The sequence below is a fragment of the Pseudorca crassidens genome, chromosome 4, assembly GCF_039906515.1.
Source record: "Pseudorca crassidens isolate mPseCra1 chromosome 4, mPseCra1.hap1, whole genome shotgun sequence".
Taxonomy (NCBI): Eukaryota; Metazoa; Chordata; class Mammalia; order Artiodactyla; family Delphinidae; genus Pseudorca; species Pseudorca crassidens.
In genome coordinates, this window is record NC_090299.1 from 36,443,530 (window position 1) to 36,459,472 (window position 15,943).

Below are 15,943 nucleotides of genomic sequence, written 5' to 3' on the forward strand. Positions count from 1 at the left end.
AGCCTGCCCAGTGGGGTGGATTCCCGGTTCACCCAGGAGGGGACGAGGAGAGGGGTGGAGTGAGGCAGGGACTACATGGAGGAACTAGCCGCATGGGGGGTCGGGCAGGGCATTTCCTCCAGTGCACGCTGGTTTGTGACCCATTGTCACACTTAAGGTAGATATTGTCAGAGAAGGAAAAGTGAGGATTTGATTTGGTGGAAGGAATGGGTGGCCTGAGCCGTGGCCAAGGACACAATGCAGGTTCAGGGGAGCCCAGAGTCTGCAGCCCCGTGAAAAGGCTGCTTTGCTGGGGTGCTGGGTCTCCCGAGGGGATGGGGGAACAGACCTGGGGTGGAGGGTCTCAAGTGCCTGTCTGGGAAGATGGGCCGAGTCTCACCAGCGCTGTAGAAGGAGGAGAGGGACAGGATGAAGGATGGGTTGAGAAGGTCCCGAGGTTTCCTGAGCCGAACTCAGCAGCCCACCCACCGTGAGTTCACCTGACCGCACATGCTTCCCCCATTCTAGCCTGTCTCTTTCATTCCATTACGTGCTTTACCCCTCCCGACTTCCTTAAGAAGTAGGAACGGTCCATATTCCTATTTTACAGATGTGGAAACTGAGTCTCCACAGTGAGTTCATCCAGGTTTCTGCAGCCAGGCGGTGGTGGATCCAGCACTTCAAACTAAAACTCTATCTCTTCTTCATCTTTGACAGGGAATATTCTCACGGAACATGGTTATTTCCCACGGTTGTGTAATGTGAGATGAACGTGCCTTGGCTCCCACATCCGTAAAATCAGGATTGAGACAATGATAACCCACTAGTCACTGGATTTGTGAGGAACAAATGGATTGGAAGGTGCTTTTTAACTTTGGAGTGGGCTCCAGTGCCCATTTCCCCAATAATGGAGCAACTCATAGGCTACCTAATTCCGGCCTCATGGAGAAAGGCAGCCAAGAGTCATTTGTCAGCCGTGACCTTTTCATGACAGGCCATCTTCACAAATGGCTATCTCACTGTGGCAAGTGCCAATACAATAGGCACTCCCCAGTCAGCGGCTTTGATGTTCCTCCTGAAGTCGGTCGACTGCATCTCTTAGCATCCGAGTAGCAATTGTTCAGATTTTTTATTTGCAGGGTAATTGCACAGAAATGACAGCCCTTGGGGGGATGCCAGCAGCACTGGGAACCCCTTCCAAGCTCATGTAGCTATCAAGATGGAGCAGGGACCTAATGGCCACTGTCCCAAGACCCACTGTCAAGCCACTGCCTGGCTGGCAGCATGCTGTCCCCAAAGGGACTGTGGCTTCACAGCTGGGGTTTGCAGAGCATGCTGGAAGCACCTGCCAGGTGCCCCCTTTCTTTACTAGAATCTGCAACCCTCAGCCCCAGGTTGATATGTCCCTGGTCTGGACTCTGCCATCTGGAGAGGTCGGCAGAATTGCCCAAGGTCATGCCATCAGTGAGTGGTTGAGCTGGGGCTCCCACAAGGCACGTCTGCTTCCATCATCCATGCCCTTTCCATCATGGTGCTGGGTCCGCAGTGACAGTGAGAAGGCTTCAGCCTCCCAGCAGGGCTGTTTGTCCTCTTCCCCACGTCCCCTCCCTTTCTTCTACCTCTTTCCTTTTCCTTGCCGTGCTCAGCTTTCCCCTTTCCCTCATTCTCCTTCACTTCCTCCTTTAGAACATTTTGTAGCCTGTTCTCTGGGCCGGGCACTCTTGCAGGATCCTGCACTTGAGATGTTCACGGTTTTAGATGAGCAACAAGTTTGTACATCGACCGTTTATAAGTTTGCCTCCTGCTTTCACATAGAAGCCACCTGACTATGCTGAGCTCCGCCTTGAATGAGTGGTACGTGACTCATTCAGAAAGACTTGTACGACTGATTCAGGGAGGAAAAGAGAGACAGGCAGAGGGATGAAAGTGGACTTCCTGCCTGCCCACCTTTTCTGTCCAGCTGATGGGTTACCAGCTCCGGTCAGAGGCAGCCATCCTGAGTGGCTGTTGTGCACCTGTGACACTCCACAGACATCCCAGTCCTTCTGATAGGCTCCTTACAAATGCACAGATGCATGATTTTCAACCTGGAGGACTCTGGAGGGCAGGTACATTTGAGAATAAGTTAATCAAGTTCCAAGATAAATTTCTGTTGGATTGAACTAAAATTACAGGTTAATTTGAGAATTGTCTTCCCCTCCAAAAAGGTGGAATGTTTCTTATTTTATGTGGATCTTCTTTTAAGATCTTTAATAGATTTTATATTTGCTTCCATTAAGTCGATATGCTTGGGACAGTCCCAGTCTCCCCTGTCATCCCCACGTCCCTTCCTGTTAGCTCTTCCTTTTACTCTCAACTTGGGCGAGAAATCATAGGGTCACCTTATGGGTAAGCTATACATATACATAAGGTCTTGTGTATTCTTTTTGATGATTCCCAGATACATGATAGGTTTAGTTGCAATTGTGAGTTATTACCTATTTTCAGTTATGTTTTGGGCTTATTTGATACTGATGTAAAGAAATGTTACTAATTTTTATAAGTCTTTCCAGACTCCCTTATTCTATCTCTGGAGCCAGACTGCTGGGTCCAAAGTCCCTATCTCTGTCACTTATAGCCCTGTGACCTTGAGCAAGTCACTTAACCACTCTATGCCCTAGCGTACTCATCTTTCAAGTGTGCGTGATAGGTACACCTACCTCTTAAGATTCTTGTGAGAATGTGTCTGTTGATTTTTTGCATTTGGTCATAATGTCTACAAATAATCACAGCTTCGTAGCCTCCTTTCTGATTCTTACGCCTCATTTCTTTTTCTTAGCAGTGTGTCAATGTCCTTGTCTGCTTATTCCATCATCTCTCTCATTTCCATTCGTTGAATTTCCCCTGGATTATGGATAGTTTCCTTCTTCTTTGCATGCATGGTAATTTTTGATTGGATGGTAGGCATTGTAGATTTTACATGTTGGGTACTGGATTTTGTATTTTCTTTAATAGTGGAGTTTTGACATGTAGGTATGTTCTTTTGGATTCATTTTATCCTTTCAAGACTTGCTTTTTTTTTAAACATCTTTATTGGGGTATAATTGCTTTACAATGGTGTGTTAGTTTCTGCTTTATAACAAAGTGAATCAGTTATACATACACATATGTTCCCATATCTCTTCCCTCTTGCATCTCCCTGCCTCCCACCCTCCCTATCCCACTCCTCCAGGTGGTCGCAAAGCACCGAGCTCATCTCCCTGTGTTATGCGGCTGCTTCCCACTAGCTATCTATTTTACATTTGGTAGTGTATATATGTCCATATCTCTCTCTCGCTTTGTCACAGCTCACCTCAAGGGTTGCTTTTAAGCTTTGTTAGGTTGGGTCAAGAGCTGCCTTTAGTCGAGGACTAACGTATCCCCGCTGCTGAGGCTACACACTTCTGAGGACTCTACCTGATACCTTGTGTGTCGTGGGATCTTTTCACTCTGGGTCGTGGGAACACAAGCTCTTCCCAGCTCTGTGTGAGCTCCAGCAATGGTTCTGCCTATTATTTCTGGTGGTTCTTTCCCTGGCCTGGCATAGGTTTGTTATTTGGGTTTTTTTCAAACATGCACAGTATTGAGCCAAAGCCCCTTGCAAATCTCTGGATCTCTCTCTCTCTCTCTCTCTCTCTCTCTCTCTCTCTCTCTCTCTCTCTCTCTCCCTCTCTCAGCAGCTCCCTCCTCTTTAGGACTCTGCCCCACAAATTCTAGGCACAGTACTGAGCCTGCTGGTCTCTCCCTGGGTTCCCCAACACATCCTTTTGTGTACTAGGAACTGCATTCAGGCTGTAAGCTGGGGCAACCGTGGGGCTCACCTTGTCTATTTCCCTTCTCTCAAGTATCCCAGTTCTGTGCTGCCTGTTGTCCAGTGTCTGAAAACCATTGCATCATGTGATTTGTCTAGTTTTCTAGCTGTGAGAAAGCAAATCTGGTTACAGAGTAAATTTGTTCCCTGTTCCTGTATCATGGCCAGAAGCAGAACTTTCTAACCTATCCCTTTTTGATTGATTTTTACTTCTAACAGATCCTTAAAAAGAAAAAAAACCTATCCTTCTGTTATTGATTTCTACTTTTAGTATGTTTTAGATAGAGAACAAAGTGTATATGATAGCAAGTCTTTGGAATTTATTGAGGCTTACCTTGTGGCTTTATTTGTCCTCAAAAAGGCTGAGTATTTTCTGTTAGATATGGAGACAGGAGCAGTAGAGGCAGGGAGGACCCAGGTCATGAGAGTCCTGACAGCTACACTGAGAAGCTCAGACCTTTTGAGGGAACATTGACAAGATTTAGGCACTTCGTAGAGAGTATCTCTCAGGATATATTCATTAGTAGTTCTAGAAGTCAGTCTCTGTTGGCCAGTCCTCCTCTCCTGACCTCTGTTCTCGTTGGTTCTAGGGGTTGGGGGCCGTGTCTTAGTCTGACCTGTTCTCTTCCTTCTACTTGTCAGTGTGAGATGGAGGTTAAGGTTGCAATCCCAGCCCCCATCAAGAGCTGGACTGGTTTCTGGGGAGTGAGGGGCCCTGACGCCAGACACTTCAGCAAGGATAAGGTTCCAGTCTCTTGATGCCCACCTCTGTGTTCTGTTAGCAGAATTTTAATTGATGGATCCAGAAACGAAGGCAATACTTCAGTTCATCTTCGGTGCGTTCTCTTGCTGGTTTTGCACAAAGTATATATAAATTTCTCATAAATTTTCTCTAGGAGCACTTCAATATAAATGAAAGTGACATGACCGTATTTTCTGCTCACCCACGATTTCTGGTACTATTTTAATGATGTTGCTTCCATCTGGGTGGTGTGTCTACCACATAACCGTTCACCCATCCATTATTCACTCACTATTTCTGGGTTTCACGAGATGCCATGCTTGCATACTTCATTAGCAACCCCTCCATCAGGAGTGGAACTCTTGCAGTGCAATCAGCCACGCATCCTAGTGTGTTTCTGCAGCAGCCTCGGCAATTATGCAGAGGTGGCTGGCGCTTCTGTCAGGAACAGCTCTTCACACACCTGTCATTTCGGAAGTGGCTAGAGCTTAAGCATGAGAATAATGTGCTCATTTTCAGATGACATGACAAGAGAGAAAACTGATGGTACAGGTCTTTATAAAGCTTAGAAAAGAAGGCATATTGGAAGGGAATGCATTTTAGGAAGAGGCGAGAAAATCCCTTCATCCACCTACCAAGACTGGGAAAGCCTCCAGACGGTTCTCTTCATGTCTACTCTTGCCCCTGTTTTATCCCTTGAGGCAGACTCTGTCAAAGTCATCTCCCTGAAACACCATTTTAAGGAAAGTTTCTTCCTTTTTTTAAAATTTTTATCTAATATTGGAGCATAGTTGATTAACAATGTTGTGTTAGTTTCAGGTGTACAGCAAAGTGATTCAGTTATACATATACATATCTATTCTTTTTCGAATTCTTTTCCCATTTAGGTTATTACAGAATATTGAGCAGAGTTCCTAAGGGAAGCTTCATAGTTTCCCACTGCTCCCAAAGCAGCCCACTTACATTTTTAATTTCTAATTTTTCAAGAGCTTTTTCTCTCTGAATGCTCTCTACGAAATAACATTGTCTTGTTGCTTTAAGGCTACAATAACTCTTGTATCTCTCTGAGAACATAAAGTTTTTCAAAAAATTCCTGCATATTTATTATTGCCTCTACATTCATTAGAGGCTTTCCCAGGTATGTGGCCATCCTTGGCGGTCTGCTCATATTTAAGAGTGGAGTACTTGGGCTTCCCTGGTGGCACAGTGGTTGAGAGTCCGCCTGCCGATGCAGGGGACATGGGTTCGTGCCCCGGTCCGCGAAGATCCCACATGCCGCGGAGCGGCTGGGCCCGTGAGCCATGGCCGCTGAGCCTGTGCGTCCGGAGCCTGTGCTCCACAACGGGAGAGGCCACACAGTGAGAGGCCCGCGTACCCCCCCCAAAAAAAAAAAAAAAGAGTCGAGTACTTAAAAGTTACTTGGAGGCTCTGACCTGTAAGTAGGGCTTGCAGACTGTGACCTTCACGCTGCTGTGACTAGACTGGACCACTCACTTGGTGAATTCCCAATGTCTGTAACTTTAGAGCTTTCTTGAAATCTGGTCAGAGTGCCCAGAGAAGACCAGTCTCCTGCCTAAATGGTAAAGGCCTTGCTGCCCATATGTCAGGAGCCAAATGAGGGAATGTAGAGTTTTACTTGAGTCCTTCTGCCTTAAAGAGAGCAGTAGATGCATTTTATAAATCTACTGTCTTTCTCCAGGAATCTCAGTTGTTAATATTTTTCTACATTGTGCATGTTTTTTTATAATTAGAAATGAAAAAACTTTTTAAAGGAGGAAAAAAAACTCTCAATATTATAAACTATTGTTTTATCTTTTTCCTGCAACCCAAAGGGGGCTCTATTTAACTAATTATAGTAATGATACCAAAATAATACTAGTGGTAAGAATACAGCAGCTACTATTTATTAGGGGCTCATTAGGTACCACAGACTCTACAGGCATTGTTCCCTGTCATTTTATTGTTTGCTTTTCAGAGATAAAACTGAGACTCAGAGAGGTTAAGCAGCTTGTCCAGGTCACACAGCTAGTTAGGTGGTAAGTTTTTACGTAGGAGATAACAGATCAGCCATAAACACAAGAAATAAAACTATGCTGACTAGTTTAAGGCAGTGCTCTTACTTTGTTTGAGATTTTTGCACTTTAATTATGCAGATGATGGGTTGAGTGGCAATGTCTTTCCAGGCATAGAAATCAAATTTTCTATCTTAAATTTAAGCACTAATGATGTTTATTTAGCCGGGTGTTATTTCATTCAATAAACATTAACCCAACACACCTTTACTGAGTCCACTCCCCTCCTGATGCAAGATAAAGGAGAGAGTCTTAAATTTTGAACCCATCCTGCAAAGCATGGTTTAAACTGACCTGCTTTTTGAGAGGGCCAGCCACTAGAATACAAGTACATTCTAATATTTAAATAGTGTTTCATCAGCATCTCCTCCCAGCATTTGGATGTGAGATTCCTAATGTGACTCCTTTCTGACCCCTCTCTTTCCACATGGAGGGACTTTGCTAGTGACATCCTGGCCTCTCTGCATTCCTTGCCCACTTCTCTCCAAGGAGAGTGTTACCTGATTGGCGAGATTAAAGTAGGAACTGAGCATGCTCAGTGCAACTCCCTCCTCTCTTTGGAAGCCAGCCTGCCTTCAGGAAGCCCCCATTTTCTGACTACAATGTGATGAGCTAGGGGGGAGGCCTGCTGTTTGGAGGACTGTCCACTCCTTTGCAAACACATCTGAGCCGCATTCTCCAGTCTAGTTTCCATCAATATTAGAGCTGACATTTGGTGTCTGTCTGGCTCACCCATGCAGCCAGTTGTATATGTTTCCAAACTTGTGCAAGGAGGAGGGCTGTAAGGTCTTGAACTTCTTAGAATCTCAGTAATTCTCTGATGATTGACAGGTTGATTTTATTTTGTGTTTAAAGGACATCCCAATGAATAGAAGAAACTACTCCTTCAAAACTGCACATTCTACCAGGGAAACCAGTTAGGAAGTTGTTTGAACTTCACATCTAAAATAAGAGTATTTAGCAGCATATTGTTTTGCAAATGAATTTTTATTAATTTAGGTAGCTTGAATATTTAATTAAGCCTGTCATTAATACCTCATAGAAATGCAAATCTGTATCTTTTCCCAGGAGTTCTTTTAAACAAGGATGAAAGCCCTCTTCAGAGACGTATTCTCATAGGGCTAGAATTAAGAAATTAAGCTTTCCGAAGAAGAAAGAGGATGTTAGAGAAGCTTTCTTTTGTTAATTTCACTGTGCAAGTTGTTCTCGAAGTACATGCAAAAGGCTTTACGCTTATCCCACATTTTAGGAATGACTTTGCATAAGTAAAATGAGATATCCCTCATGGCCACCTTACTCTGCCCTGCATCTCTGCAGGGGACTAGGCCTTACAGGGTATTTGGGCCACTACCTGTCCAGTGGTGGGGAAGATTGAAACCACATGGAGGAAATGTGGAAATATGAGCTCATGCAGGTGTGTAAGGAGGGGACCTCTCATCCATTTCTTGTTCACCTGCCTGTCACTCATGTTTTTCCTTTTTAGTAACTTTAACAGGCTTGCCAAAGCCCTTTCTGTTGCCTCTGGAGAAAGGCTACCTACCTCCCCTTAGCAGTGACGGTCTCTGTAATGTGGTTTCTGTCTGACCTCTAGGTCCTTATCTTCCACTTTTCCTTTCAGCTTTGGTCTAATTCACCCTCTCACTAACCCCATAGAGACCCCATTCACTCCTGCCTCAGTGCCTTTGGTTGTGCTGTTCCCTCTTCCTTAATGCCTGGATCCTTCAATATCCAGTTCAAAAGCTGATATCTTCACAACCTTCCCTGACCCCTCCCCCTCTTCCATCCTCTAAAATATCATAGTGCTATATATGGACCTCCTTTATGCCACCAACCATGTTCTACCTTTAATAATAAAATTGATACTAACAATAAACAGGGCTTCCCTGGTGGTGCAGTGGTTGAGAGTCCGCCTGCCGATGCAGGGGACACAGGTTCGTGCCCTGGTCCGGGAAGATCCCACATGCCGCGGAGCGGCTGGGCCCGTGAGCCATGGCCGCTGAGCCTGTGCTTCCGGAGCCTGTGCTCCGCAACGGGAGAGGCCACAACAGTGAGAGGCCCGCGTACTGCCAAAAAAAAAAAAAAACAATAAACAACAACAGCTAGCCATCATTCAACACTTCAGTGTGTCAGGCACTGTTACAGTCAATGAAAAGTAGTAGATTATTTATTTATTTATTTTCTTTCAAGTATTTGTTTTTGGGGTTTTTTTTTGTTTTTTAACATCTTTATTGGGGTATAATTGCTTTACAATGGTGTGTCAGTTTCTGCTTTATAACAAAGTGAATCAGTTGTACATATACGTATGTTCCCGTATCTCTTCCCTGTTGCACCTCCCTCCCTCCCACCCTCCCTATCCCACCCCTCTAGGTGGTCATAAAGCACCGAGCTGATCTCCCTGTGCTATGCGGCTGCTTCCCACTAGCTATCTATTTTACGTTTGGTAGTGTATATATGTCCATGCCACTCTCTCACTTTGTCCCAGCTTACCCTTCCCCCTCCCCATATCCTCAAGTCCATTCTCTAGTAGGTCTGTGTCTTTATTCCTGTCTTGCCCCTAGGTTCTTCATGACCTTTTTTTTTTTTTTTAGTTTCCATGTATATGTATTAGCATATGGTATTTGTTTTTCTCTCTCTGACTTACTTCACTCTGTATGACAGACTCTAGGTCCATCCACCTCACTACAAATAACTCAATTTTGTTTCTTTTCATGGCCGAGTAGTATTCCATTGTATATATGTGCCACATCTTCTTTATCCATTCATCTGTCGATGGGCACTTAGGTTGCTTCCACGTCCTGCCTATTGTAAATAGAGCTGCAGTGAACATTTTGGTACATGACTCTTTTTGAATTATGGTTTTCTCAAAGTAGTAGATTATTTAATAATCAAAATAACCTTACTGGGGACTTATTTTGCTTCTGGCCATAACGGAATTGAAGCATCAGATTATCCCCTCACCTAAAACGAAACAAAACAAAACAAAAACAATGAACATAATGTATGAAATAATGTGTTTTTTAAAACACTGGACAACAGTCAAAAGTGATCCCTGAGAAACAGGGAGCAAATGAGTTGAGCCCTGTGACTGTCCTGGGTACGGCCCTGAAAGAGCTTCCAGGCCATGGCGCAGGGGAAGGAAACCAGGCAGAACCTGGTGGACTCCTCGAGTGAAGAAGACAAAGCTAGGAATTCAGAGAAGCTAAGTCATGTGCATGACTAAATAAACATAACCCCCGGCTAAATAAACATCATTAGTGCTTAAATTTAAGATAGAAAAATTGATTTCTATGCCTGGAAAGACATTGCCACCCACCCCATCATCTAGATAATTAAAGTGCAAAAATATCAAACAAATTTAGAGTACTGGCTCTGGAGCCTGTGCCTTTCACCATGGTGCCTACTTCCCTCCTCAATTCTGAGCTCTTTCAGGATTAGATACGTGTCTGGTGACGCACCCGTCCCCATTCCCTGGGTGCGTCACACATTCCTTTATATTATACATATTTGGTGCTCATTAAATTTTTTTGGATGAATGCACAAAGATGTAAATATATTTTCTGTTTGTGAACTTACTGTGAAAAAAATAACGGTGGGAAAAAAGTTTGCTGGAAGACTGTTAGGATCTGTAAAGCACTTCAGAGACTCAGTTTCCAAGTGTCCCCATGAGGAAGTAATCAGACAGCGCTCTTGGGGCCCCATTCTCACAGGGCATCGCCCAGTCTTGCAAGGACATTGGACCACCTCTACGAGCTGTGCAGGCTCCTCCACACAAGCTGAGTATAGCTGCTGGCCCTCGAAGAAAGCCCACCTGGAAGGCGCGGGCCAGTGATCTGTAATTACCGTGGAAACAGATCACCGGACTGTCACAAGCGGCTGTCACCTGGTGCTCCAAACTAGGGAAAGACTGGGGTCTGGTAGCATCCTTTTGATAACAAGACTTCATGTTTCCTTTCAAGCAGGGAAATGAAGTGTCTTCTTCCAGAGAAGCTGTTTTCATGCCGTAGTTCTGTGTGTTATTGCCTCTGATCCTTGTTGCTAGTGGGCTGCTGTGATCCAAATATGCAGGTCCCCACAGCGTGTCTTTGAAGAACTAGTTTCACTTGTTGTCTTCCTTCTCCATGGCCTGTGGTAAGCACCACCTCTCCAAGAAGCCTTTGCAGGTCCCCCAGCAGAGTTTTCTTTTCCAGCCAATAATACCCAAAGGGGGCTATTTGCTTCTTTGGGGCACGTTTTCCTCCTTCCTGCAGCAGAGTTTTTCCTGAAGGACAGATCACACAGGTGAAGTCTGATCTCTTTAAACTGGGATTTGCCTTCCTCTGAAGGACACACAATGGGCACAGGAAAATTGCACAGCCCTGGGAGAACCCGGGCCACCATCTTCTGCCAGCCTCTATGCTGTGTAAATATTTTCCCTTGGGCCAGCTACTTTATAACCTCTGAATATAAACATACAAATCTTAAAAATAGGTTATGTAGCAGCAAACAAAATTCCATTTTTTTTATTGTGGTACAATACACGTAACATGAAATGTACCACCTTAACCATTTTTTCAGGATCCAGTTCAGTGGCATTAAGTACATTCATGTTGTATGCAGCTGTCACCACCATCCATCTCCAGAACTTTTAATCTTCCCAAACTGACACCCTGTCCCCATGAAGCACTAACTCCCACCCCCTCCTCTCCCCAGCCCTTGGCAACCACCATCCTACTTTGTGGCTCTATGAATTTGACTACTGTAGGAAACTCATATAAGTGGAATCATACGGGATTTGTCCTTTCGTGACTGGTTGATTTCTCTCGGCATAATGTCATCCATGTTGTAGCATGTGCTAGAATTTCCTTCCTTTTTAAGGCTGCATAATATTCCACTGTATAGATAGACCCCATTTTGTTTATCTGTACATCTGTTGAGGGGGTCCTTGGGTTGCTTTGACTTTGGCTACTGTGAATATATTCCACAAACCTTTAAAGATGAAGTGAAAGGCTTCATCGCGATATGATGCTTGTGTAGGCTACTTTTGGGGTTGTACTTTAGCTTCCTGTGCAGGGGAGAGGCATGCACTTACAGGGACCTGCCTTTAGGGGCTCGGGTGGTGAAATCAGAGAAGCAGTAGACTATGTTGTTCCCTGTAACAAGTTTCCTAGAGAAAGTGTAAGAGGTAGTGATAGCAGAGAAAAAATGTAGAGAAGCTGGAATGATCTACTTAGTTGAGTGAATGAGTATAATGAATGGATTCTCTCATCTAGAGGCTGCTGGGCCCCTCAAGTGTTGGGCCCTCCCCTGCAAGAGCTCTGTCCTGGTGGGGTAAACAGTGTGGTACCAGCTGGGGAGAGGAGCTTGAGAGACGAAAGAAACACAAGGAGGGCGACAGATGTGCAGAGTGAGGATGCTTCAGAGTGGCTCCTTGGGAACCAGAGACGCAAAGGCCAAGTAGGAGGATTTTCAGGAGGACAAAGATGAGGGATGTTTGAATCATAGCGAAGAGCTCGGATGATAGACACAAAGAGCATGGTGTGCAAGGCCCTGAACTGTCAGGAGCAATGGAAGTCCCACGTATGTGGGTGGGGGTGGCAGAACAGACCAGACCTTTCCAGCTGTACCTTCGCTGGGATCGGGGAGGGGAGGGCCTTAGGGGCTGTGTTAGGAAGACTGAATTTTCATCCTTTAAGATGGGAGGCTTGAAGGAATTTGCCCTGGAAGCAACACAGTTCGATTTACCTCCGAGAGTGATACATGTGGAATGAACAGCTGGACTCTGAAAGCCCCGCAGCATCTTTATAAGCAGAGAGGCCCTTGCTGTCTTAAACTGCGCACTGAGATTCCAACGCTGCTGCCTTGAGACCTTCTTCAGAATCCCGAATCGATGACCGGCTGCCTGCCTGCACGAATATAAATACACCGGCTTTTGTCAGCCGCGTGCTCTGTTCTCCCGTCCCTCCACTTACTGTTCTCTGGTTCTCTGGCCGGCCCCTCCCAGGTCCGAGGAGAGTTGCTTCGCGAGAGGGTACAGCTGCTGGAGGCCCAGGAGGGACGCTTTGCCGAGTCCCTCGTCTCCCTGCAGTTCCAGAAGGCGGCCAGGATGGCCAAGACCCTGTGGGCGTACACTGCGCTCCTGACCATCCAGGACCTGCTCCTGGAGGAGCTGAGCGCGTCAGAGACCCTGACCAAGGCAGCCTGCACGCAGATCCTGGAGTCGCACAGCCCGGTGAGTGACAGACCTGGGAAGGAAGGCGCGGGGGGGCCGCACCACATACTTTGGTGTTTCGTTCTGGTGGCCACCTCCACTTCTCCCACCATTAGGTGAGTGGTCCACTGTCCTGTGCCCACTGCAGCGTCCTGGAGAGGGTTGAGTGAGGAAACTCCCATGGGAGCGTGGTGCACCCTTGCAGCCCAAGGCTGCTCTATTTCATTACCTCCAAGGAAGCAAACCTTTTGAATTTTAACGTTTTTAAAATCTGGGAAACTGGGATGCCTCTTGCAGCCAACAGCGGTATTGTATCTTTCATACTACTATGAAAAATAGCTGTGTCGCTTTCAATGAATGGCGCCTTAGATGCTGTGAAATAACGGATTATTTTTTATTTTCAAAATTCTAATTATTCCTACATGCTGCATTTTTTCCAAGGCGTGGGAGATATACTCGTAAAACAAAAGCTACCGACGTAATGGTTTTGAGGACTAATTTTAGTCCCTGTATGTATAATTTTAGAATTTCATGTATTATTATAATAGTTACAGTGAGGAAAGGGAACTCACATTTATCGCGTGTCACGTGTGTGGCAGGCAAGCACTAATGGGCTGTGAAATGGGTGTACTCTCATTTAAGCATTAACAATTCATTACTTAATTGTGCGTCTTAAGATGATCATTTAAGCATGATTATTAATAAGTTGCGATTTTATGCCGCTTTGCAGTTACGCGCTTTGTCAGGCATTATGCCAATTAATCATCGAGCCATGCCATGAAGTCGGTACCTTTTCTGTGCTCAGTTCTCAAGTAAAGAAATGAGATTCGGGCAGGTGGCAGGTCAAGTTCTTTCCGAGGTCCACAGAGCTACTGAGTGACAGGAGCCAGAAATGTATCCCTTTCTCACTTCAGACCCCTGGGTCATGTTCATGGACTAGTTGATCTTGCTAATGGGGGTTCCCGTCATTTCTTTACAGAAGTCATAAATAACATGAGACCCTGAAGAGTCCAAGCTATTTTTCCAGCAAACATAGTGCACCCTGCACTGTGACGCCTGTTTGTAGGGATAGGAAAGAAGGGGAAGCTTTGCTGATATCCCAGCACAAAACATCCAAACGCTGGGTAAATAAAAATAAACATACTTTTTAATGCTTTGTGACTTTGCAAGAGAATGAGGAAAATCCCCAAGGGCTAAGGATAGCCTGGAGAAGCTGAACTCATAGAGGGAGATAGAAGCAAATCCAGAGGCTGAAATCTAGGGGCAAAGGGTGAAACCCAGAACGCCCAGGGATAGGGGATTAATTTGAAGGACTAGGAGATGGGGCTGTGGGATGTCCTGAGGAGACAGAATGCCCAGTGAGGCGGGAGGAGAAAGCCACCTGTGGTCAAAGCAGCCACCAGGGTAACCTGTCCATCTTCAGCCCTGCTGGTGGCAGGGGGTGAGGGGGGCAGGGTGTGAGTCTCCTCTGAATTTGTCACCAAAGGCTTCTTCTAATGTGACGAAGGAATCCAAAAATACTTTAGCTATTCAGTCGGGAAATCTCCAAGGTGATAAATTAAATTTAAATAGGTCCAGGTGGGATGCCTGCCCTGGTGCATGGCTAAAGCTAAGGCAGATCCTGTCCAGAGGAAAATATTCTCAATCCGGGCACCTCAGGATTTCTATGAGTTCTCAATTAAAATTTAAAGAGTAACTGAACACATAAAGATGCAAGACAAGAGGACCTGTGGATAAGAAAAACAAAACACCAGCGGATTAAAATCCCCAACGACTGTAGATGTCTGAATTATCAGTATAGAGTATAAAAGAATGATTTATGAAATTATTTAAAAAGTTAAAGATAATTCCAAAATGATTTAAAAGTGTCATTCACCCAGAGAGCAGAGAGATTCTCAACTTGCATGTATGTGGTAAAAGACCCAAAACAACAAAAAGAAAAATCGACCAAACAGGGAGAAATTGAGAGATCTCTCATCATGGTGGGAACTTTCAGCACAGCTCCTTCTGTGGTTGAACATTGATCAGATGAAACACCAGTGAAGATACAGATGGACTGAATCACACATTTAACAACCTGTATTTAATGCACACATGCAAAATCTCACAGCTAACGGTTAACGAACATACGTTTTTCTTCAGCACATATTAGGACAGTTAAAAAGTAATTGACCACGCATTACCCTGTTGACCACCTTTTTGAAAAAGGACAATTAAGTTTAAATCCGTTTTTTTAAGAGATTAAAACTTCCATACTTTGGAAGTATTAAACATACTTCTTAATAATTCATGGATCAAAGAAATCAAATTTTCAAAGAAATGGAAATTTTCAAATCAAAAGAATGGAAATTTTCAAATCAAAGAAATGGAAATTTTAAAATTCAAAGAACAGAAAAATAATGTAGATACGACGTTTCTAACTGCTTTTTTTTCTCTCTAAAAAAGCAGTTGTTAGAGAGAAATTTATGCCCTTAACTTATATTGAAAAAGAAGAAAGGCTCACAATTGAAATCATATAAAAAGTTAGTGGGGGGCTTCCCTGGTGGCGCAGTCGTTGAGAGTCCGCCTGCCGATGCAGGGGACACGGGTTCGTGCCCTGGTCCGGGAAGATCCCACATGCCGCAGAGCGGCTGGGCCTGTGAGCCATGGCCGCTGAGCCTGCGCGTCCAGAGCCTGTGCTCCGCGGCAGGAGAGGCCAGAACAGTGAGAGGCCCATGTACCGCAAAAAAAAACCCAAAAAACAAAACAAAACAAAAAGTTAGGGGGATAACAACCACAAATGAACCTGTAGAAAGTAGAGGGAAGGAAGAGAGAATAAATAAAAACAAAACTACAGTAGAGAGAATCGATAAAGTGAAATGTTGAATTTTTTGAGAAAAGTCTAATAAATATACAAATATCCAGAAAGACTGACCATTTAAAAAAGAGATAAGGGACAAGTAATATCAGAAGTATAAAAATCAACATAACAATAGATGCCCTAGAGTTTTAAAAAATAAGAGAATTCTGTGAACAATAATTTTATGTAGATGACTTTAGACATTGCAAAGAAAGAAAATTTTCTAAAAAATTATAGATCACCAAGATTGGTTCAACTAGAAAAAAAATCTGTATAGTTCCATTACCACGAAAGA

General features: G+C 44.5%; 1 protein-coding gene across 5 annotated transcripts in view; it reads left to right on the top strand.

The window, feature by feature from the left end:
* The window catches only part of EVC2 (EvC ciliary complex subunit 2), a 141,107-nt gene that overhangs the window by 101,343 nt on the left and 23,821 nt on the right, over positions 1-15,943 (top strand). For all 5 annotated transcript variants that reach the window (XM_067735496.1, XM_067735493.1, XM_067735492.1 and 2 more), the window contains one exon: positions 12,603-12,830. In XM_067735496.1, coding sequence (XP_067591597.1) covers positions 12,603-12,830 — 228 coding nt within the window. The remainder of the gene's footprint in view (positions 1-12,602; positions 12,831-15,943) is intronic.